General features: G+C 46.4%; 1 protein-coding gene across 4 annotated transcripts in view; it reads right to left on the bottom strand.

The window, feature by feature from the left end:
- Nucleotides 1–232: 232 nt before the first annotated feature.
- Nucleotides 233–24,061, bottom strand: part of LOC109876238 (paralemmin-3) — a 39,542-nt gene continuing 15,713 nt past the window's right edge. The window contains exons 2-12 of one of the 4 annotated variants that reach the window (XM_031819004.1): nt 19,474–19,525; nt 18,346–18,426; nt 14,458–14,573; nt 12,773–12,845; nt 11,341–11,371; nt 11,024–11,080; nt 6,294–6,427; nt 5,850–6,040; nt 2,280–2,421; nt 1,523–1,761; nt 233–855 (exon numbers count right to left, since the gene is read on the bottom strand). In XM_031819004.1, the coding sequence (XP_031674864.1) occupies nt 660–855; nt 1,523–1,761; nt 2,280–2,421; nt 5,850–6,040; nt 6,294–6,427; nt 11,024–11,080; nt 11,341–11,371; nt 12,773–12,845; nt 14,458–14,573; nt 18,346–18,426; nt 19,474–19,518 (1,305 nt within the window). In that variant the 5' untranslated portion in view covers nt 19,519–19,525 and the 3' untranslated portion in view covers nt 233–659. Of the gene's footprint in view, nt 856–1,522; nt 1,762–2,279; nt 2,422–5,849; nt 6,041–6,293; nt 6,428–7,499; nt 10,260–11,023; nt 11,081–11,340; nt 11,372–12,772; nt 12,846–14,457; nt 14,574–18,345; nt 18,427–19,473; nt 19,526–24,061 lie in introns of those variants that run through there. The other 3 variants (XR_004208460.1, XR_004208459.1, XM_031819003.1) reach the window with 3 other exon arrangements.

A 24,061-nucleotide genomic window follows, 5' to 3' on the forward strand; every position in this document is an offset into this window, starting at 1 on the left:
CTGATCTACAGGGGACCTTCTTATTCTTGTTGTGGGACGTCGATCCTACAGGTACGTCATGTCTAATCAGAACCAAGTACCCAAGTAGGACCAAGTACCCAATAGTTCTGAAAGTAGGTTACTCTCTCCCTGGCCCTGTCCATGTCCGTACTCACACCCACAATTTTCCCCCCTTGCTTGTGCACGCCCACATCTGCAGAAACCTCTCTCACTCACAAATGACAAATTGTTCACTGTTCCATCCAGTTTAATCTGAGAATTAACAGTATGAGCACTTTAATTGCATGGACAAATGAGTTTATGCCAAATTATACAAAAGTAATCCAATTATAAAATACTTTTCTTTCCCATTGTGCATAGAGTCCTAATGACGTCCCGACATTCCTGCTGGATCCCACTGTCTCTGTGAATTAGCTTCAGCTCTGGGACATTAAATCAGTCTGTGAACGTAATTACATCTGTTAAAGAAGCAAAGAAGACAGAATAATATGACAAATCGTGCATCTTTTCCCCCCCTCAAAATTCTACAGGTCATCGACAACAGTAAACACGGAAATGTTGGATTACAACACAGACGACAGAAAACGTGTCTCTACATCGGTCTCACGGCCCCACCTCTCTGATCACTCTGATCGAGCTTCGTCTTCTCCTCCTCCTCCTCAGTGTTTCCAGGGGAGCTGATGGGAACCACAGAGGGCATCCCCCGGCTCCATCACCACTGGCGGCGGCAGCCCCATACACTCCACCTGTTTCCTGAACTCTTCCATCTCCTCTTCCTCCACCTCTCTCCCACCCTCCGTCTTCCTCAGCAGGTACAGGTCCGTGGACTCCCTCCTCCTGGAGCTCACCTCCCACCTAAAAAAAATAATGATACTTTACTGTTGTACTTTGCTTTCTTGTACTCACACCGGCGTACTCACACAGGCGTATTCAACTCTTACCCTACGAGATCCAGAGCCTGCTGGTTCTTCTGTTCTACCTGATAATTACTTTCACCCACCTGGTGTCCCAAGTCTAAATCAGTCCCGGATTAGAGGTCCAGAGTTGAGTTTAAGGGGGATAGAGGCTATCCACTGGGCACACACACTGGTTGAATCAATGTTGTTTCCACGTCATTTCAGGGGTTATGGTTTGGGGTCATTTCAGTGAAATGACTTCTGTGCCCAGTGAGTGTTTTGGAGAACGGTTTACTTGCAGTGATTGTAATGCAGTTTGTGGTTGTTTCTACCTACCTGACCTGAGTTGAATAGCCTACACCAGTGTTTCTCAACTCCAGTCCTAATCTACCCCCAACAGTACACATTCTTGCTGTAGCCCTGGGCAACCACACCTGATTCAACTTGTCAAGGCCTTGGTGATTAGTTGACTAGTAGAATCAGGTGGGTTTGTGTGGATCTACAACAGAAACATGGGTACACCTGGACCAGAGTTGAAAAACACTGGAATACCCCCTAACAGTAAGTTGTTCTGGATAAGAGTGTGTGCTAAATGGCTCAAATGTACAATTCTATAAATGACCCACTTCATCACCAGACAGTCTGGGCAGGAGGTCTCCAGGAAGACCCCAGTGAGGTTGAATCGGCCCCCCACGTCGAACTGGAAGGTGCTGTTGTCGTTGAGGAGTGAGATATTGTAGGTTAGTGACTCGCATCGGCTGCCGAAACGGTTAGTCTGGGTGTAGTGGACGGTTGTGGTGGTGTTGGAGTTCTGGGTGGTGTTGGGGGTAGAGGGTGAAAACTCCATGGTGATGCCGTCTCTGGTCTGTGAGAGAGATGAGATGTGATTATTGTTCGTTTTCATACAGAAACCACTATAGAAACAATCCATACAACATACAAAATTGTCACAGAACAATTACCGGTACAATGAACGTGGAAAGGCAGGATAAATGTAGCCTAGTTGACAAGTGTGCTAAAAATCTATTTAAAAGGGGGCAATCTGCAGATGTTACATCCATTTCTGGACTTAAACATTTATAATATGTACCCATTGATTCTTGAAGAATATAACTTATAAATGCCTCATGAGCTTAGTTCAACTGTCATACCCCATACAGAATCCCAAATATGAGCTTGTTTTAATCCAATGTTTTGTAAATGCCTCAAAACATGCTTAAAACTATAATTGTGATATATTGGATGGCCAGTCCTTGCTTTCATAGCTCTGTCTATGAATTTGAGAGTGGTTAAATTTTTCCAGGCCTATCCCTTGTTTTAACTTTGGACCAGGGTCCATAGGGCTCTAGGGAATAGGGTGCCACATAGTGGATAGGGTGCTACCTTGAGACTCTCCAGGGATGCAGGGTGGCTCAGGCTGCCTGCGACGAGGGCCCATTTCCTCAAGAGCTGCTGGTCTAGTCGTGGTGGATCCATGGGCTTAAGGAGGTCCTCACAGGCTAGAGCTGCAGCAGGAGCTGATTGGCTAAAAGACAGGAAGTACAGGAGAGTTGTGGCACATAGAGCGAACATGGCTTCAGTGTCTAGGTCTCACTATATCTATGCACCAGTATATCTATCTACTGTGGGTCTATCTATAGCTATAGAATCTACGATATGTATCACTATATCTATCTTATATATTTATATGTATCACTATACCTACAGCATCTATCTACTGTATGTCTATGTGTCATTGATGTGTCTGTGTGTATGGAACACTGGTGCTAGGATAGAGGGGTCCAGTCTTATAGCTCTGCTATGGTACAATGTTCTTCAATGTCAGAAAGTTCCACAGTTGCAGAGTACCCGTAAACTGGCACTTTTCCAAGGCAATTCCAAGGTTGCGAAATAAAAACTACTTTTTGTTCATCTATGTTCTGTGCTTATCTGGTGAAAAGTTGCACGCTTTTATCTGAGACATTATTCCATAGTGTCAAACATGCAACAATCCATGAGACTCATTTACGTCTAGTGTTCTCCTAACTCTTCTAGTGTTCTCCTAACTCCTCTAGTGTTCTCCTAACTCCTCTAGTGTTCTCCTAACTCCTCTAGTGTTCTCCTAACTCCTCTAGTGTTCTCCTAACTCCTCTAGTGTTCTCCTAACTCCTCTAGTGTTCTCCTAACTCCTCTAGTGTTCTCCTAACTCCTCTAGTGTTCTCCTAACTCTTCTAGTGTTCTCCTAACTCTTCTAGTGTTCTCCTAACTCTTCTAGTGTTCTCCTAACTCTTCTAGTGTTCTCCTAACTCTTCTAGTGTTCTCCTAACTCTTCTAGTGTTCTCCTAACTCCTCTAGTGTTCTCCTAACTCCTCTAGTGTTCTCCTAACTCCTCTAGTGTTCTCCTAACTCCTCTAGTGTTCTCCTAACTCCTCTAGTGTTCTCCTAACTCCTCTAGTGTTCTCCTAATGCTTCTAGTGTTCTCCTAACTCTTCTAGTGTTCTCCTAACTCCTCTAGTGTTCTCCTAACTCTTCTAGTGTTCTCCTAACTCTTCTAGTGTTCTCCTAACTCTTCTAGTGTTCTCCTCTCTAGTGTTCTCTTCACTCTTCTAGTGTTCTCTTCACTATCCTAGTGTTCTCTTCACTCTTCTAGTGTTCTCTTCACTCTTCTAGTGTTCTCCTAACTCTTCTAGTGTTCCCCTAACTCTTCTAGTGTTCTCCTCTCTTCTAGTGTTCTCCTAACTCTTCTAGTGTTCTCCTCTCTTCTAGTGTTCTACTAACTCTACTAGTGTTCTCCTAACTCTTCTAGTGTTCTCCCAATTATTCTAGGATTCTCCTAGTTTTTCTGCAGATATACAGTGTATCAATTGTGTTATTGACTGTACGTTTGTTTATCCCATGTGTAACTCTGTTTTGCTTTATCTTGGCCAGGTCGCAGTTGTAAATGAGAACTTTTTCTCAACTAGCCTACCTGGTTAAATAAAGGTGAAATACAATTTTAAAAATTGCTCTGGTACAGTACAATTTACCTTTTGTATGTTCAGAGCACTGGTGTGGCTTAGCATCGTACCGCAACTAGGTATTTATTTAACAATTCTAACTTTTACTTTCATGTCTACAAATGCCTAGTTGTGGCAAGAACCATTCCGGAAATCGGAACACCCTGGATAAAAACAGGTTTGTATTGTTCGTAGAGATTCTGCCTTTGTTGACAAGAAAAGTTTGGCTTGTGAAACCCTATGGTTTAGAGTTGGTTGATTTTCCAGATTAACTGACCTTCATGTCTTGTAAAGTAATGATGGACTGTCGTATCTCTTTGCTTATTTGAGCTGTTCTTGCCATAATATGGACTTGGTATTTTACCAAATAGGGCTATCTTCTGTATACCACCCCTACCTTGTCACAACAAACTGATTGGCTCAAACATATTAAGAAGAAAATACATTTCACAAATTAACAAGACACACCTGTTAATTGAAATGCATTCCAGGTGACTACTTCATGAAGCTGGTTTAGAGAATTCCAAGAGTGTGCAAAGCTGTCATCAAGGCTAAGGGTGGCTACTTTTAAAGAATCTAAAATCTAAAATACATTTTGATTTGTTTAACACTTTTTTGGTTACTACAATTATTCCATATGTGTTATTTCATAGTTTTGATGTCTTCACTATGATTCTACAATGTAGAAAACAGTACAAATGAAGAAAAACCCTTGAATGAGTATGTGTGTTGACTGGTACTGTACTTCAAAATATACAATATACTAATATTTTTATAAACCTAAATATTCTTAAAACGTGACAACATTCTATCGGAAATATTTGGGGGGGTATTATTTAGGTTTATAACTCCACAGCAGATGAATCTGATGAGTAAGCTAAAAGTGATGCCCGACAGCGTTCTCTACTACATGGTTTCCCAACCCTCTCCGCGCCCCCCAGACGTTTCACATTTTTGTTTTAACCCTAAATTGGCACATCTGATTCAAAGTCAACACCCAAAACGAGTTCCTGTAAAACTGCAGGCCTTAACACTGAGAAAGTGTAATGGCATCAGCTCCTAACAAAGTCTTAATTTAGCTCTGAATAGTGTGGACCCTATAGACTCTGGAAAAGTGTTAAATTGAACACAGAATTTGCTGTGAACATTCCTACTGGATTCCACTGTCTCAGTGAATTAACTGAAGCTCTAGGACTTTAACTCAATGAATGTCATTAAATCTGTTAAAGAAGCCAAGAAGACAGAATATGATGATGATCATTCAGTACAGTACAAGCATGCGGTACATTGACAAACAGTACATACAGAACTGCTTTATTACAAAACAGAAAGTGTCTCCAAGTCTCTCTTTCACTGCCCCGTCTCTTTCCTGAATCTATACTTCCATCACATTGATGGATCTTCTTCTACCCGTCTTAAGAGGGCAGGGAATCAGGGACGAGAGGAATCACAGAGGGATTTCCCAAGATACATCAGCACTGGCGGCGGGAAGCCCAAGGCACTCCACGTTTCCTGAACTCCTCCATCTCCTCTTCCTCCACCTCTGTCCCGTCCCGTCCCGCCCTCCACCTCTGTCCCGTCCCGTCCCGTCCCGCCCTCCACCTCTGTCCCGTCCCGTCCCGCCCTCCACCTCTGTCCCGTCCCGTCCCACCCTCCACCTCTGTCCCGTCCCGTCCTGCCCTCCACCTTCCTCAGGAAGTACAGGTCTGTGGACTCCCTTATTACGGAATTCACCTTGTATTGAAAAGGAGATGAGATGCTTCTACACCTGCATTGCTTGCTGTTTGGGGTTTTAGGCTGGGTTTCTGTACAGCACTTTGAGATATCAGCTGATGTACGAAGGGCTATATAAATACATTTGATTTGATTTGATTTGATGAGATACCATTACCTTAGCTTGAAGAACATCTTTAATGAGACCATACAGGTTTATGTTACACCGAGCATTATGGATACTGTAGTTAATCATGCTACCCACCTCATCACCAGGAAGTCTGGGCAGGAGGTCTCCAGGGAGACCCCAGTGATGTTCCAAAAGCCCCTCATGTCTAACTGGAAGGTGCTGTTGCCGTTGACAATGGAGATGCTGTCGGGTATATACACTACTTGCACCAGCCGCCATGCCGGTTCCGGTTCTGGTGTTGGTAGCAGATGTAAACTCCATGGTGACTGTGGTTATTAATAGTTTTCATACAGCAGCCACAAAAACAATAGAAACATTCAAAATATCAAAAAACAATCAGAAAACAATCACAATGAATAATGGGGAATGACAAGTCAAATGCAATTTAATCCAAAATGGCACCCTATTCCCTACATAAAGCTTTAATTTAGACCACGGACAAAAGCAGTGCTCTACATACAGGGGAGAGGGTGCTACCTTGAGAGCTAATATGGTTGAGTAATACCAGGGGTGGCTCACACTGTCTGTGACGAGGGCCCATCTTCCCAAGAGCTGCTGGTCTAGTCGTGGTGGATCTATGGGCGTAAGGAGGTCCTCACAGCCTAGAGCTGCAGCAGGAGCTGATTGGCTCGAAGACAGGAAGCAGAGGAGAGCTGTGGCATATAGAGCGAACATGGCTTCAGTATCTAGGTTTCACTATATCTATACACCATATCTACAGTATATCTATCATATCTACAACATGTATCACTATATTTATCTTGTATTTCTATATCAACAGTATGTCTATACTTCATTGATGTGTCTGTGTGTATAGAACACTGGTGCTGGGATAGAGGGGTCCAGTCATAGCTCTGCTGTCCTGCTATGGTGAAATGTTCTTCAAATGTCAGAAAGTTGCAGTTATAGTGCCAGGAAAATGACTCCTTTCTATGGCAAATTCCAAGATTGCAAAAATAAAAAAAAGCTTTTTTTAATGCTCATCTCATGTACAGTTGTGTGCTCATTCGAACCAGTGATCTTTTGGTTACTGCCCCAACCACTTAACCACTAGGCTACCTGCTGCCCCATTTTTATATTCTCCCAATTAATACATTTCTTATTAAGAGTTTTTTCTACAGATAAATAGTATTGCTTTGGTATAGTATACTTAAGTAATAAGGCACGAGAGGGGTGTGGTGTTTGGCCAATATACCACGGCTAAAGGCTGTTCTTATGCACCAATCAACACGGAGTGCCTGGATACAGGCCATGATATATTGGCCACATACCACAAACCCCTGAGGTGTCTTATTGCTATTATAAACTGGTTACCAAGGAAACAAATGACTGGTTTTGTCATACCCGTGGTATACGGTCTGATATACCACAGATATCAGACAATCAGCATCCAGGGCACAAACCACACAGTTTATAAAATACAATTGACCTTTGCTATGTTCAGAGCACTGGTGTGGCAAAAGCCTGTGTGGGAAAAAGTTAGTGTCTGCATCCCAAATGGCACCCTAATGCCCAAGAGCCCTGGTCAAAGGTAGTGCCCAAGGGACCTGGTCAAGGGTAGTGCACTATGAAGGGAGCGGGGCGCCATTTGGGATGCACCGTTGTGTGTTTGGACTCTTCCCGTCAAAGGTTACTCCATAATCTGTGTGTTTTAGCTTAGAATGGAGCAACATGGTAGTTTTTCATTGTCCAATGTTGACAAATGGTGAGACAGGAGACAGGACATCAAATAATATTTCACAAGTGTCGGTTTAATCACTAAACCATTATTGAATAGTTCAAAAGTATCCTGTTGAAAGAAAGATATACATAAACCCCCACTCCCACGTGATTTCATGGTGGCTATATACATGTCAGAGCACTGTTTGTATTCAATGGAAAATACACCGAGAAAATAAAATGCATAGAATTTAGATATAAAAACATACTTTCCCTTCAACAATTGATAATGGACCAAAATAAGATTCAGAAATGTTGACTCCAATGCTTCCCACAGTTGTGTCAAGTTGGTTGGATGTCCTTTGAGTGGTGGTCCTTTCTTAATCCACACAGAAAGCTGTTGCAGATCTTGACACTGAAACCGGTGCGCCTGACACCTGTTACCAAACCCTGTTCAAAGGCATTTCAATATGTTGATTGCCCATTGACCCTCAATGGTACACATGCACAATCCATGTGCAAGTGGATTTAACAAGTGACATCAATAAGGGATCATAGCTTTCACCTGGTCAGTCTGTCATGGAAAGAGCAGGTGTTCCTAATATTTTGTACACTCAGTGACCTACTTTCAACCAGAGACCATAGACCCTGGTCAACAGTAGAGCACTTTGTTAGGACTAGGGTTTCATTTCTGACACATACCTACTGTACTGGTCATGATTCAACCCACAGGCCTTTCTGACACATACCTACTGTACTGGTCATGATTCAACCCACAGGCCTTTCTGACACATACCTACTGTACTGGTCATGATTCAACCCACAAGCTTTTTTGACACATACCTACTGTACTGGTCATGATTCAACCCACAGGCCTTTTTGACACATACCTACTGTACTGGTCATGATTCAACCCTCAGGCCTTTGACACATACCTACTGTACTGGTCATGATTCAACCCTCAGGCCTTTCTGACACATACCTACTGTACTGGTCATGATTCAACCCACAGGCCTTTTTGACACATACCTACTGTACTGGTCATGATTCAACCCTCAGGCCTTTGACACATACCTACTGTACTGGTCATGATTCAACCCTCAGGCCTTTCTGACACATACCTACTGTACTGGTCATGATTCAACCCTCAGGCCTTTCTGACACATACCTACTGTACATACCTACTGTACATACCTACTGGACAAAATAAGATAAGGGCCTTCGATAAGCATTTCCCTTGTAAAATAACTCACTAAAAACACACATAAGCCCCCCCCCCCAAACAGAACTCTTATCACAGCCTGCACAGGTCAGTTTAAAGCAGATTCTGTGTGACTAGTAGGGTGGATACACAGATACAGCATAATAGATCAAGACTGGTCTTTCATTCTCATTACCAGCCAACAGTAACACAGCCAAGGCTGACAGGGTTGTGTTCATCAGGGTTGTGTTCATCAGGGTTGTGTTCATCAAAAGAAAAAAAACTGACTCGAACAGGGAGGGCCTACCTGGACCTGGTCCAATAAGAAAAACACTGGTTTTGAATTTTCATTTCAAAGCACTTCGCCCTACTGAACAAAACCCAGGTTCCTCTGGATGGGTAACTGAGCTATACCCTTAGGGAAGGAGATCCACAAGGCACTTCAGTAATAACACCATCTTACCACCCCCCCATCATTCACAGTGTTAGAGGCAGACTCAAGTCCCTCTTGTAGTATTACACAGAGAAAGCATTGGAGAATTTGGTAGAGAGATAGAGAGCGAAAGAAATGATTGATCACATGACAGAGCAGCACTGGCAGGTCTTGCGTTTGGGAGCCACATCGACCCCTCCCTCCGCCTCTCCCCTGGTAGCGGTCAGTGTCTCTGGGGCGGCTGGAGCCTGCTCCCCCAAGGCCAGGGTCTGGGCCTTGGATGGGAACAGCAGGGGCTCCTGCTCTGGCTCAGTCCGGGGCTCCACTAGGGACACCTCCAGGAACTGGCCCCCAGGGAGGATGGCTGATTCTGGGGCCACCGAAGCCTCCTCTTCCCCCTTGACTTCCACTTCAGTCTTCACTTCCACATCGCCCTCTGCCGGCTCGCCTGCAGCCTCTCCCTCTGCGTCGGGCCTGGGGGTGAGTAAGGTCTCAGAGTAGACGGGAATGGCAGCCACAACGCCATCTGGGGCCTGCAAGTCAGACACAGGAGCTTCCTCTACTGGCTGTGCCTCTTCCTCTCCACCACTGTTTCCCACACCCTCCATCTGTCTTTCTCCTAAATCTTCTATTACTGTGTCCATCTGTCCTTCTCCAAAATCTCCGGTTACTGTGTCCATCTGTCCTTCTCCTAAATCTCTAGTTACAGTGTCCATCTGTCCTTCTCCTAAACCTCCGGATACTGTGTCTGCCTCTGTCTCAGTCTCTTTTGCTACTTCTGAGGACTCTTCAGGAGTTGTCTCTGGTTTCGCCTCATCAATTCCTCCTTCCGCAGGAGATTCTGACCTCTGATTGGACGCGGCCGAGTCTACTTCCTGTTCCTGACCCATAGAGGAAAGATCATTTGCCAGCTCGTCTCCCTCGTCATTGACAATCACTCGCTCCGCTCGCATCATGATCAGTCCTCCTTCCTCGATTACCGGAGCCTCGCCTGGCTCCGCCTCCGTGAACCCCAGGAACGTCATGGTAATGGCACCATCTTCAGGGACGACCGTCACTGGACCGTTGGTGCTGTTGTGCAGTACGCCCTCCTCTGATGCATTGTGGGTTGCAGCTTGCCCCTCCCCCTCTCCTCTCCCATTGGTGAGGATCTCCGCTCGTTCCAATAGTGCTGCCTCAACTGTTCCTAAAACTGTGACAAGACAGACAGATCATAGTTAGGAAATGTTTCAATCATCTTCCCAGTCTTCTATCAGCAAGAACCCTTGGCAAGGATGCACATTAATCTTACCAAGCTCTGGAAAGTCCAGCTAGAATAGTGAGCACGGAAGAAGCAGGAGAGTGGAACATTTGTAGAAACTTGGAGAAAGTTATGGAGAGTAAAGGAGAAAGACAAGAAAAGAGGCCGGCCAATGGGACGAGTGATATTAGAAATCCAAAAGAAGTGAAGAGAGAGCAGCTTCCAGAATCAACGCTGTTCTGGACTCATGACAGAAGGTCCTAATGATAGGAGTGACATTTCAGCACCAAGCCTAAGGCATGTTGCCTGTCCCTGTGACCCTGAATCCAACCAACCAGAACATTTCCACTGACTTGGCTTGTGTTGTGTGCTCTTTGCCCCATAGAAATAGAATTACTAGACCCATCATGGTGCAGCAAAACAGCAGTGGTCTAAAGGAATTTTCACATTCTAGAAATTATATTTCTATGCTTTCCCCTGATAACTTCACACATGAGATTCTTCATCAGCATCAATTTATATGTATTCCATCTCATTGAAATGCATAGATACTGTATGCATGTATGAACTTCCACTGATGAATGAATACAACGTATTGCCTTTGTAATACAAATACCATCAAAGGCCAGTACAGTCTGTAGTGTCTTCTGGGACTAGAACCCATTTCAGTTGATTCAGAGTAAGGAGAGATGAAGGTAACATTGTTAACCCCTTACCGGATTCAGCCTCTACTTCTTCCTGTCCATTCTCCAAGATAACTGCTTGGTCTGCTTCTGTGGGAATATATGGTGTTTATTAAGCCCAACATTCAACTGTCCCGATTCTGTTTAAATCTATTGGGTTATTTACGATGTCTTTTTACCACACATCACATTCATTACCAACTCAAACAGAAACAAAGACCTATTATTTCATCTTTCAACAATTCAATTGATTGGGTCAAGTAATATCAAGCTAGTGGAGCAACGACTGCTACCAGCGGTTGCCAACAGCTAGAAAGTCGCTCATTCAGTCAGAGACGGGTGACACCTACCTGCTGTAGCCTCCACCACCACCGCTGCATTCTATTGGAGGAGACAGACAGGGGCGGGGTTAGACACTCCAACCACATACCATTCTTTTATTATTTTCAGTCTCAAGTTGTAACCGTGACCCTAGATGAGGAATGCCATTATAAAAGGGTAGATGAGTAATGTCATTCACGCATTTTCAACCCACAAGAGGGAGCTAATGAGACTTTAGGGCCCAGCATCCACCAGCGATGACTCAATACCTAATATCCCTACTTTAAAAAGGTAGACTCAGTGAAATGACGTTGCCACAAGCAGCACCGCAGATATTGAGATGAGTGAGATGCAAAGACTTCCCTCTCACACAGTATCTGCGCGTGTGTACGGGGTTCTCTCAGTTACAGCCTGGTAGCCAGGGCACCGAAACAGCATAGAAGTTGAGCCTCGCGCTTCACTATGCCATTTTACTTTCTGCTTCTACGTCAGATCACCGAGTCGACCTTTAAAGAGGGTGGGAGGACAACCCCTTTATAACAAAAGCTCATTGTTGAGGGTGGCCCCATCTCTGCCATGCCGCAAAAATCCCCACTTATCATACGAGTCAACCTTCACCGGTCTGCTCCTTGGCTACGAGACTAAACAACACGCTCGGTGTGCGATTCCCGTCTCTACAACCTCTAAAATCAAAGGTTAGGAGAAGAAATACAAACATAAGAACAAAAGACTTGAAGAGGAGGAGAATTCTGTTGTAAAATACAAGGTCATTCTGAGGTAAACAGTCACGGTTGCCTTGAGGTGGAGCGATTACACACGTCTAAGTGGTACATTGTTGATGCAAGGAGGGCTTGGTCTTGGTAAAGCTCCTGCTTCTGAACGAGAGGTGCTACATCAAAGCTGCATGGTACATTGTTGATGCAAGGAGGGCTTGGTCTTGGTAAAGCTCCTGCTTCTGAACGAGAGGTGCTACATCAAAGCTGCATGGTACATTGTTGATGCAAGGAGGGCTTGGTCTTGGTAAAGCTCCTGCTCCTGAACGAGAGGTGCTACATCAAAGCTGCATGGTACATATTATTATGGGAAAATGTATTATTCCTCTGAAAGGAGCCTCGTCGGTCAGGACTGGTGGGAAGAGCGGACGTAATGATCGGGGGCTACTTGTTCTAGCATGTATTCTAGCTAGCCCATTCAATTGGTCTGCGTGCATCAGTGAGTGTTTGTGTGCGTTACTCACAGCTTGGCCATCCTAATTCTCTCTGTGTCTGTAGGTGTGTGTAGGTGTGCACATTTTAGTGCCAGATGTCCTCACAAGAGTAGTAAACCAAGTGAGGCCAGTCCTGACTTGTAAAAAATATATTTTAGGCTTAGAATTAGAGTTTAGGGGAAAAATGTGAATCAATTGTTGGTCCCCAAAAGGTCTTCACAAGTATAGTAAGACATAGCGTGTGTGTCACTCACAGCTCGGCCATCTTCCATCTGCTGCTCCAGTTTCTCCTCCTCGTCTGCTAACCGTTGACTCTCTGTCTGCAACCTGACACACACACAGACACACAGTTCTTTAGCGTTCGGTTCCAACCTCAGCCAGAATAAACCATTAACTTTTAACCTCACATTGATAAAAAGGTAGTGCTATCAGACACTTACAATACACTACGAGGTGTAGAGAGTATAACCCCTACGAGGTGTAGAGACTATAATCCCTACGAGGTGTAGAGACTATAACCCCTACGAGGTGTAGAGACTATAACCCCTACGAGGTGTAGAGACTATAACCATTACGAGGTGTAGAGACTATAACCATTACGAGGTGTAGAGACTATAACCATTACGAGGTGTAGAGACTATAACCATTACGAGGTGTAGAGACTATAACCATTACGAGGTGTAGAGACTATAACCCCTACGAGGTGTAGAGACTATAATCCCTACGAGGTGTAGAGACTATAATCCCTACGAGGTGTAGAGACTATAATCCCTACGAGGTGTAGAGACTATAATCCCTACGAGGTGTAGAGACTATAACCCCTACGAGGTGTAGAGACTATAACCCCTACGAGGTGTAGAAACTATAACCCCTACGAGGTGTACTACGAGGTGTAGAGACTATAACCACTACGAGGTGTACTACGAGGTGCAGAGACTACAACCCCTACGAGGTGCAGAGACTACGAGGTGTACTACGAGGTCCAGAGACTACAACCCCTACGAGGTGCAGAGACTACAACCCCTACGAGGTGCAGAGACTACAACCCCTACGAGGTGCAGAGACTATAACCCCTACGAGGTGCAGAGACTATAACCCCTATGAGGTGCAGAGACTACAACCCCTACGAGGTGCAGAGACTACAACCCCTACGAGGTGCAGAGACTATAACCCCTACGAGGTGTACTACGAGATGTAGAGACTATAACCACTACGAGGTGTACTACGAGGTGCAGAGACTACAACCCCTACGAGGTGCAGAGACTACAACCCCTACGAGGTGCAGAGACTACAAGCCCTACGAGGTGCAGAGACTACAACCCCTTCGAGGTGCAGAGACTACAACCCCTTCGAGGTGCAGAGACTATAACCACTAAGGTCAGATGTGTGTGTATAATCTGAAGCTGGGATCTAACAAACAGCCACAACCCTAGACAGACAACATGGAGAGTATAGAATGTCTTAGAGAATAAGAGTCTTCATACAGCTACTGTGTAGACTATGAGGTGGGGCTGGCCTCCTACAAACACACTGCACGTACAGCACAAAACATATAGGAGTTGAGAGTATAGAAAGCCCTAGAAAGAAAGTGTGGTGAGTATGGTATCTATGGTGTGAACCAAGCATCGAGAGTATCTAGTAAGTATCTAGCCCTATACAGGTAATGTAGTGAGTATACAGGTAGCCCTATACAGGTAATGTAGTGAGTATACAGGTAGCCCTATACAGGTAATGTAGTGAGTATACAGGTAGCCCTATACAGGTAATGTAGTGAGTATACAGGTAGCCCTATACAGGTAATGTAGTGAGTATACAGGTAGCCCTATACAGGTAATGTAGTGAGTATACAGATAGCCCTATACAGGTAATGTGGTAAGTATACAGGTAGCCCTATACAGGTAATGTAGTGAGTATGGGGTGTATAATAGGAGATTCCTACTTGTCTATGTGTTGCTCCATCTCCTGGGCCTGGGAGCCCCACAGCGGGGAACGAGGCTCTGAGGATGTGGGGGAAGAGGGGCCGTCCATCAGCCACTGGTCTCTAAGAGACTTCCTCTGGATGGAGAGAGAAAGTGTGAGAGAGGGAGGGAGGGAGGGAGGACACAGGGAGAGCGGGAGGGAGGGAGGACACAGGGAGAGAGGGAGGGAGGGAGGACACAGGGAGAGGAGGGAGGGAGGGAGGACACAGGGAGAGGAGGGAGGGAGGGAGGACACAGGGAGAGGAGGGAGGGAGGGAGGGAGGGAGGGAGGGAGGGAGGGAGGGAGGGAGGGAGGGAGGGAGGGAGGGAGGGAGGGAGGGAGGGAGGGAGGGAGGGAGGGAGGGAGGGAGGGAGGGAGGGAGGGAGGACACAGGGAGGGAGGGAGGGAGGGAGGACACAGGGAGGGGGGAGGGAGGGAGGGAGGACACAGGGAGGGAGGACACAGGGAGAGAGGACACAGGGAGAGAGGACACAGGGAGAGAGGGCACAGGGAGAGAGGGCACAGGGAGAGAGGGCACAGGGAGAGAGGGCACAGGGAGAGAGGGCACAGGGAGAGAGGGCACAGGGAGAGAGGGCACAGGGAGGGAGAGAGAGAGGGAGGGAGGACACAGGGAGAGAGAGAGAGAGAGAGAGGGAGGGAGGACACATAGAGGGAGGGAGGGTGGACACATGGAGAGAGGGAGGGAGGGAGGACACAGGGAGAGAGGGAGGGAGGGCACATGGAGAGAGGGAGGGAGGGAGGACACAGGGAGAGAGGGAGGGAGGGCACATGGAGAGAGGGAGGGAGGGAGGGCACATGGAGAGAGGGAGGGAGGGAGGAAGGACACAGGGAGAGGGAGGACACAAGGAGAGAAAGAGAAGCATGTCAGTCAACGTTGTCAACGTCATAGGCATCATCCAAATCATGCACTCCTACTCAGACACAACATGAGCTTAATGCAACATGGCATTGTCTTTAAATCTGACAGGTTTGTCTTCATTCTCACACACTATTGTTATGGTATCAGCCGGTGGCTGTGACCTTTAAACCTCCCCATCCAATCAGCTTAGGTCACATCTCTCTATTAGACCTCATTCCCCACTCCACTTCCTTTCAATAACCGCTCAACAGGTGTCCCATCCCTTTAAACACTCCAATAAAGCCCTCAACAGGTGTCCCATCCCTTTAACACTCCAATAAAGCCCTCAACAGGTGTCCCATCCCTTTAACACTCCAATAAAGCCCTCAACAGGTGTCCCATCCCTTTAACACTCCAATAAAGCCCTCAACAGGTGTCCCATCCCTTTAACACTCCAATAAAGCCCTCATCAGGTGTCCCATCCCATATCCCATACATTCGGACAGGAACACACTCCTTTCTGCCCCAAGTGTGCACTTGCTCACTTCACCTTATCGATTTAAGATTACTAGCCTATGCTTACACCAATCCAATGCTTTTAAATGCATGAGGGGGAGTGAATGAGTGCACGCTTTTGCGAGCAAGGTAACGAATTGAGACACAAGGTCTCTCCTATCCCACCACTCCCTTCCCCTCCCCTCCCCTCTCTGCTGGCCCCCTCTCACCACCTCAGCTGAAGGTGAAATGCACAGCAGAGCACTGACAGGAAGTCTGCAGAGAGCACTTCCTTCCTGTTTCTGTAGCGGCACAGGTCCTCTCAGAGTGCCAAAATGTGTGTTTGCAGAACACCTCCCTCTAACCCAACAGGACTAATATGAAGTTCAATTAAATTTATTGTTTTCTCATTCTAAGAAATACCTCATCAAAAGGGCCAGAAGTTTGATTGGTGGGTAAAACCCAGAAATTCAGATAAGTAAAAAGATGTGATGTGTCCGTACTCAAAAAGATGTCGCATAAACCTTACTACATTTAATTTAAAAAATGTATGTATTTTCACTGCATCAGGGATACAGTACACAGACGTTTCGGATTTACAGTGTGTAGGTACTGAAGAAGGCTGCAAAGACGAAACATCTGTGCACACTATCCCCGACGCAGGGAAAATAGTCATATCTATTATTGAAATACAGTAAGCTTTACGAGACATCTTTTTGAGTGAGGACACCCTCACAACTTCTTGCATAATTAAGAAATACCCATCGTCCTCCGAGAGTGGCTGAAAACAAAACAGTCCATCTCCTTCCCCCAGAGGACTAAAATGAGATCAGGTTACATGATTATAACAATTTTTTTTTAACCAGGCAAGTCAGTTAAGAACACATTCTTATTTTCAATGACGGCCTGGGAACAGTGGGTTAACTGCCTGTTCAGGGGCAGAACGACAGATTTGTACCTTGTCAGCTCGGGGGTTTGAACTCGCAACCTTCCGGTTACTAGTCCAACGCTCTAACCACTAGGCTAAAGTACCTCTGTTGAACTGCGAGGCAGCAACTTTATTGGCTACTTTAACACTACCTTCAGACTATGCCGCTCAATGAGTGTGTTTCCTTAATAGACGACCTCTTTAAAACGGTCCATTTAAATGCATTTCACTGAATGGACTTTGCAGTTAGCATTGTGTGGCTTCTTCTTATTCATGTTAGGCCACTTTAATAGCCCTTTTAAAGCTGGGGGGGGGGGGGGTGATAACAGGCTGTAATTGACCTCTGAGGAAGTCTAGAGACCACTGCTGGTGACAGCCATTGAGAGGTCAATACTACCTTTACCTCTGAGGAGTACAGAGCAGGGTTTGTTCCTTCGGTAGTCAATACAGTACAGTTGCAGACAGAGGCGTTATTGTAGGTTAGAAGTTAGCCAACCAAGAACGGTGGTTTATGCAAGTTCGTTACAATTTAGCCTCATAAGGGTGGTTGGGGGAATGATTCTTGGACGTGGATCCAGATAGCAGACTAAGGCAGACCAGTCACCTGAAACCAGTTTCTCATTGGGTGTACACAAGCACACAGCAAGGATTTGAGGAATGCGCCCCAGGGCAGTGGGAACGCCAATCTGGAAGTGGTGTGAAAACAATGGAGCCGTCCAGTGCAGAGAGCAGAGCACGTAAACACACGCACACCTTTTCTAGTGAAGGAAGGCCAAACCTCCAAACTCTGGCAGGCCGTTTCAGGAAGGGTGTGCGTGTTCTCAAGTAGACTAGGAGTTGTGTGTTGCTTGGAATGGAGTTTGGAACTGAAGTAAGCCCCTTGCTAACAAGCTGGAATGAGTCCATACAGAGTTTTGGAGGAACAACATTATGGCTACATTCTACATTTGTGGGGAAAGAAGAATGAGTGTGGGGGTTCTGTCCAGCATCCACCACCATATTCACAGAGAGAGCCTGTGTGTCTGAGTGTATGCGGTCACTTTTCTGGCCATTTGACGTTACACTTCAGAATAAATAGTCCTACATAGTGAGAGGGGTGACGGGTCGGGGACAGTGAGAGGTGGTGACGGGCTGGGGACAGTGAGAGGGGTGACGGGCCGGGGACAGTGAGAGGGGGTGACAGGCCGGGGACAGTGAGAGGGGGTGACAGGCCGGGGACAGTGAGAGGGGTGACGGGCCGGGGACAGTGAGAGGTGGTGACGGGCTGGGGACAGTGAGAGGGGTGACGGGCCGGGGACAGTGAGAGGTGGTGACGGGCTGGGGACAGTGAGAGGGGTGACGGGCCGGGGACAGTGAGAGGGGGTGACAGGCCGGGGACAGTGAGAGGGGGTGACAGGCCGGGGACAGTGAGAGGGGGTGACGGGTCGGGGACAGTGAGAGGGGTGACGGGCCGGGGACAGTGAGAGGGGTGACGGGTCGGGGAAAGTGAGAGGGGTGACGGGCTGGGGACAGTGAGAGGGGTGACGGGTCGGGGACAGTGGGAGGGTGATGGTCAGACCTTCAGAGTGTGTGTGTGTGTGTGTCACCTTGAGCTGCTGTAGCCTCAGCCTCTCCTCCTCCATCTCCCTCTTTGCCCTCTCCTGTTCCTCCTGCAGACGACGCTTCTCCTGAGAGAGAGGGGAGAGAGAGAGAGAGAGAGAGAGAGAGAGAGAGAGAGAGGGGAGAGAGCAAGAGAGAGGGAGAGAGAGGGGAGAGCAGGGAGAGAGAGGGGAGAGAGCGAGAGAGAGGGAGGAGAGAGCAAGAGAGAGGGAGAGAGAGGGGAGAGAGCAAGAGAGAGGGGAGAGCAGGGAGAGAGAGGGGAGAGAGCAAGAGAGAGGGAGAGAGGGGAGAGCGGGGAGAGAGAGGGAGAGAGCAAGAGAGGGGGAGAGCAAGAGCGAGGGGGGAGAGCAAGAGAGAGGGGGGAGAGCAAGAGAGAGGGGGAGAGCAAGAGAGAGGGGGGAGAGAAAGAGAGAGGGGGGAGAGAAAGGGGAGAGCAAGAGAGGGGGAGAGCAAGAGAGAGGGGGAGAGCAAGTGAGGGGGGGAGAGCAAGAGAGAGGGGAGAGCAAGTGAGAGGGGGAGAGCAAGTGAGAGGGGGAGAGCAAGTGAGAGGGGGAGAGCAAGTGAGAGGGGAGAGCAAGAGAGAGGGGGGAGAGCAAGTGAGGGGGGAGAGCAAGTGAGGGGGGAGAGCAAGAGAGGGGGGAGAGAAAGAGAGAGGGGGGAGAGAAAGAGAGAGGGGGGGAGCAAGATAGAGGGGGGAGAGAAAGAGAGAGAGAGAGGATGGAGGGGTGAGGGGGCACGAGAGAGAGGATGGAGTGGTGAGGGGGCCCGAGAGAGAGAGGTGGAGTGATAAACAAAGAGGAAGAAAATAGAAACAGAGGGAGAATAAAGAGAAAACAGAAAGAAGAGGTGAAGATGTAAAAGAAAAGAGGAGAACACCTGGTCAAACCTGTCACACAGGAACCCTCACCATAGAGAGGTGGTCACCCTATAACAGTCACTGTGTCTCCATGGAAATACTGTGGCATTGTTTTACTGGGCTGAGGGAGGCGGCCTGGCGTGACACACTGCACTATGGGTAAATTATTCAGTAGCTACGGACAGACAGCGCAAGGAGCAGTGCTGAGTTTCCATGGGCCTGTATGTGTGGTTGTGTGTGTGTCAGGTGCTTGACTCACAGTGATCGCCTGCAGTCTCTGTTGGTACTTCTCTGCCTCGTCCATCTTCAATCTGTGTGACAAGACAAGAAGTTAAAGGTTATAGGTCACAGATATCATTTACCTTAGGAAGTAGTTAAAGTGCTGCTCTAGGAACAGTTTAGCCTTTTAGAGCACAATTAATACAGTTATATGGACAGGTGGGGACCTGATCCTAGATCAGCACTCTGACCCTGAGATACCTGGAAGCCTTAGTTGTTTATCTGGACGTTTCTATCTAGCTTGTGTTGTTTCACATTATGTATCCCTTGTGACATGGCCTCAGGCATCACAAGGCAAGTGACTGTATAACTACATGTTTGTATCCTCACAGCTGACACACAGCGGGACAATATGACTAGCCTGACTTGGTACGTATGAACACAGCCTGGAGGATGTGCTGTACCCGCCAACCTTTATTATAGAGCCTTTGTTTCCTACAACGTAGAAACAGATCATAGATGCCATTTAGCAGACGCTTTTATCCAAAGCCTGCATACATTTTACATACGGGTGGTCCCAGGAATTGAACCCACTATCCTGGCTTTGCAATCGCCATGCTCTACAAACTGATTTATAGAGAACCAGGAGATATATTTCTACTGTGTAGAAACAACAGTGATATTTCCTACTCCCCAAGGGAATACTGGAGACTATACCCAACGCACACAAAATGATCAAGTCCACTAGAAAAACATGACAATCACTAGTTTATACCTGCGATCTGGTGTAAAAAGCAACCAATCCCCACCTACCCTACACACAGTTCTTAGAAAACTCCCTGATACCTCCCTCAAACCCCAACCTCCCTGGTGTTTGGAGGGATTGGGGCTATGACAGCTTATAACCAGCTTATGAGCCTCCGTAGGGACTACGTCAGGTCTCATGAGGAGCCAGGAATAGCAGTGAGGAGATAAACAAACCGTCTTTGATGAGTAGCATTGTTGAGCTCCCTACAGACCGAGTCTGATAATTAGATACAATATGATGTTACACAGCAGAGAGAGGGAGAGAGAAAGTTGGAGAAAACTTGCACAATGACTTCGTATTAGTCCAAGAGGAGTGGTGATCTCCTACATGCTTCTACGCCACATGAGGACCAGTGTGTAACAGACACTCCTTCCAGACCAGGTCCATACGCACTACACTGTTAACTCAATGACATTTACAAATCAAATTGTAAGTGTAGACTAACAGTGAAATGCTTACATACAGGTCCTTCCCAACAATGCAGAGAGAGAAATAATAACACAAGGAATAAATACACAATGAGTAACTAATATATATATAGTGTCCGCTACAGTAGTCTTATGGACCCACCACACTAGCTAGCGGTGGCTAACGTTTATTTGGTTGGCATGGCTTCAGTGCAAACACTTGGTGTGAAACACACACAGTGTGTAAAAGGATGTATATTTGCCCTGTGGGGAGGCTACATGGTTTCTGCTAGCGTAGCGTTAGCACTCGCTGTGGGAACAGGTGGTTGTATAGCAGGGGCAGTAGCGTATCTTAATCATGACGGGCCCAAGTGCCCCAAAACAATTACGGGGCCCTACCACCACCCATATTTCCCTTAAAATGTAAATTATTTTGTTGGTATGGCTGTGTGTTAATATTACTAAGCATTGTAACAGCAGAGCAGAACCTAATCTAAGGGCACATTTGAAGCTGTTACCAGAAAAGCTGCAATATAGAACAATATATTCAGCACAAATACAAACCAAAAAATCATTAAAATAACATTTATCTGAAAATAATAGGCAATAGCATATATTATAAAACATAAGTATATAGATCAATCTCTTGACAGAAACACAGCTAATGACCCAGGACATGTTCGCTGAAGTTGTGCACGGCGACAAAACTGACATACCGCCATTACTGCCTCCTGCAGAGGCCGATAGCAAAAACACCAGCAAATCAATCAAGAGGAGCATTCAAACAGATGTCTTAAATGGCAGCATCTCTCTTAATACTATATGATACGCATGTGCTTACTATTATTCTTATAGCCGAGTTAAACGTATAGGCTATGATGACAATGAAATGGCTCAGTGGCCGTGCACCAAAACATGGTTTCCTAAGACAGATCGTGCATAGTCGTAGATTGACAAGCAATGTAGATTAACCTCAATAAATCTGGATTTAAATAGGCTGTCTGGGCAGCCTGCCCTGTAGAAAATATAAGCTTACTCACTCATTTGATTGACATTCGACGGGCCTTGCACTCTGCGAAGTCATTGACTAAGGCATTCAAATCCATGGTGCCGGCCCTGGTGATTTCAACGGACAGAACAGCCAACCCACTCAGTCTCTCCTGTCCCATGCTGCTCCTCAGGTATGATTGAATTATTTTCAGTTTGGAAAAGGAGCACTCGGCACTGGCTACCGTTACAGGCAGAGTCATGAAAAGGAGCACTCGGCACTGGCTACCGTTACAGGCAGAGTCATGAAAAGGAGCACTCGGCACTGGCTACCGTTACAGGCAGAGTCATGAAAAGGAGCACTCGGCACTGGCTACCGTTACAGGCAGAGTCATGAAAAGGAACACTCGGCACTGGCTACCGTTACAGGCAGAGTCATGAAAAGGAGCACTCGGCACTGGCTACCGTTACAGGCAGAGTCATGAAAAGGAGCACTCGGCACTGGCTACCGTTACAGGCAGAGTCATGAAAAGGAGCACTCGGCACTGGCTACCGTTACAGGCAGAGTCATGAAAAGGAGCACTCGGCACTGGCTACCGTTACAGGCAGAGTCATGAAAAGGAGCACTCGGCACTGGCTACCGTTACAGGCAGAGTCATGAAAAGGAGCATCGCTGTAACTACTTCCCAAAATGTGACTGAATTGTAATGCTCAATCCTGACCAGGTCTCTCAGCGTAGTGTGCTTTGCTATTTCCTTCTTAAGAACAGGCCCTGATAGAGAGTAATTGGCCAGGGAAGCTTGCTGATACATCTTTGCTGTGATGTTCAGCCAGTCAGGCCTGAGGTCTCGTAGAGCGCATCATCATCTGCGTTGGCCAGGGTCGTGGGATGGATGGATGGAGTCAAACAGACTCGACGTTGCCCGCAGACTTTTAAATCTGTTTGACAGCTGGTGGATAATGATGTCAATCTTTGATTTAAAGTTGTTGACTCTAAAACTACTCTCACCAGAAGACAGTCGCTCGTCCTCGCATAGCACATCAAAATGACACCTCGCCTTCCTCCTCGGAGTGTCTTCAAATGTGTTCTGAGCTCCCCATTTGTCGGCAAGGGTCTTAGCAGCGACTTTGGCATTCACAGAATCCTGTGGGAATCCGGACAGGACCTCTATAATGTCATTGAGTGGGATGACTGCCCTGTGCAGGTCTGCGTCTTCGGCCTGTAGCATTTTGGAGACGACGTTCACATTTTCTAAACCTTAGGTCTGCAGACTAAAACCATTTTCTAAACCTTAGGTCTGCAGACTAAAACCATTTTCTAAACCTTAGGTCTGCAGACTAAAACCATTTTCTAAACCTTAGGTCTGCAGACTAAAACCATTTTCTAAACCTTAGGTCTGCAGACTAAAACCATTTTCTAAACCTTAGGTCTGCAGACTAAAACCATTCTCTTTTTCAGTGCTGCTGCATCATCCCTCTCATCCTTCTTGTTACTTAACAGCACCGTCTCGGTGAGGGCCGTCATCACGTTCACATATCTGTATCTCAGGGCGTCAAGGGACTCGTATCTAGATGACTGTGTCCCACCCGCTGGTCGTTTTAGATTTGCATTGTCTTTTCTGATGCAAAATCAAATACCACTCAACACTGACCATCTCTTTATGCTATACCCGAAGACATTATATAACAGTTCAACAGTATCATAAAACTGTTTCATCTCTGGCACATTTTTGACAGAGTTGTTGAGAGTCAGGATAAGATTGTGCGCTGCGCAATGCACATAAACAGCAAGCGGCTCTTTATCTGATATTCTGGCTGGCACACGCCGGATAGACCCGGCTCATGTTAGCAGCTCCATCATACCCCTGCCCACGGCATTTTGAAATATCCAGCCCATTATACTCTATGCTGCCAAGGATTTTATGTCGAGTCTCCAGAAATCCCAAAAACAACTGTGATGGTCAGATCTGTGGTGACATTATTTACATCCCTTATCAATCTCACATAGCGATGAACTTGGATTAACTGGTCTGGTGTCCATAATAGAAAGAAAATAACAAATGGGTCTCCCTGAACGTCACACTTCACTCGCTCGGCGAAGATTTAAATCAGCTAATTTTGGATTTGAGGACTGGGATAGTTAACGGATCCTGAGGTAGTTAACGGATGACAGCAGTTCAATTATACTGAGAAAATTCCCACTGTTGGCTTGCCTCAGCTTCTCACAGTGCCCTCTGAACGCCAAGTTACATGATGCAAGCGTGAAAGTTACATTAATAGGATAGGCGTCCCGCTAGAGGCACACCTCGACAACATCTGGTGAAATTGCAGAGCGCGAAATTCAAATTACATAAATATTTAACATTCATGAAAATACAAGTGTTATACATCAAAATAAAGATTAACATCTTGTTAATCCAGGCTTT

This window comes from Oncorhynchus kisutch, unplaced genomic scaffold (assembly GCF_002021735.2).
Source record: "Oncorhynchus kisutch isolate 150728-3 unplaced genomic scaffold, Okis_V2 scaffold1769, whole genome shotgun sequence".
NCBI lineage: Eukaryota > Metazoa > Chordata > Actinopteri > Salmoniformes > Salmonidae > Oncorhynchus > Oncorhynchus kisutch.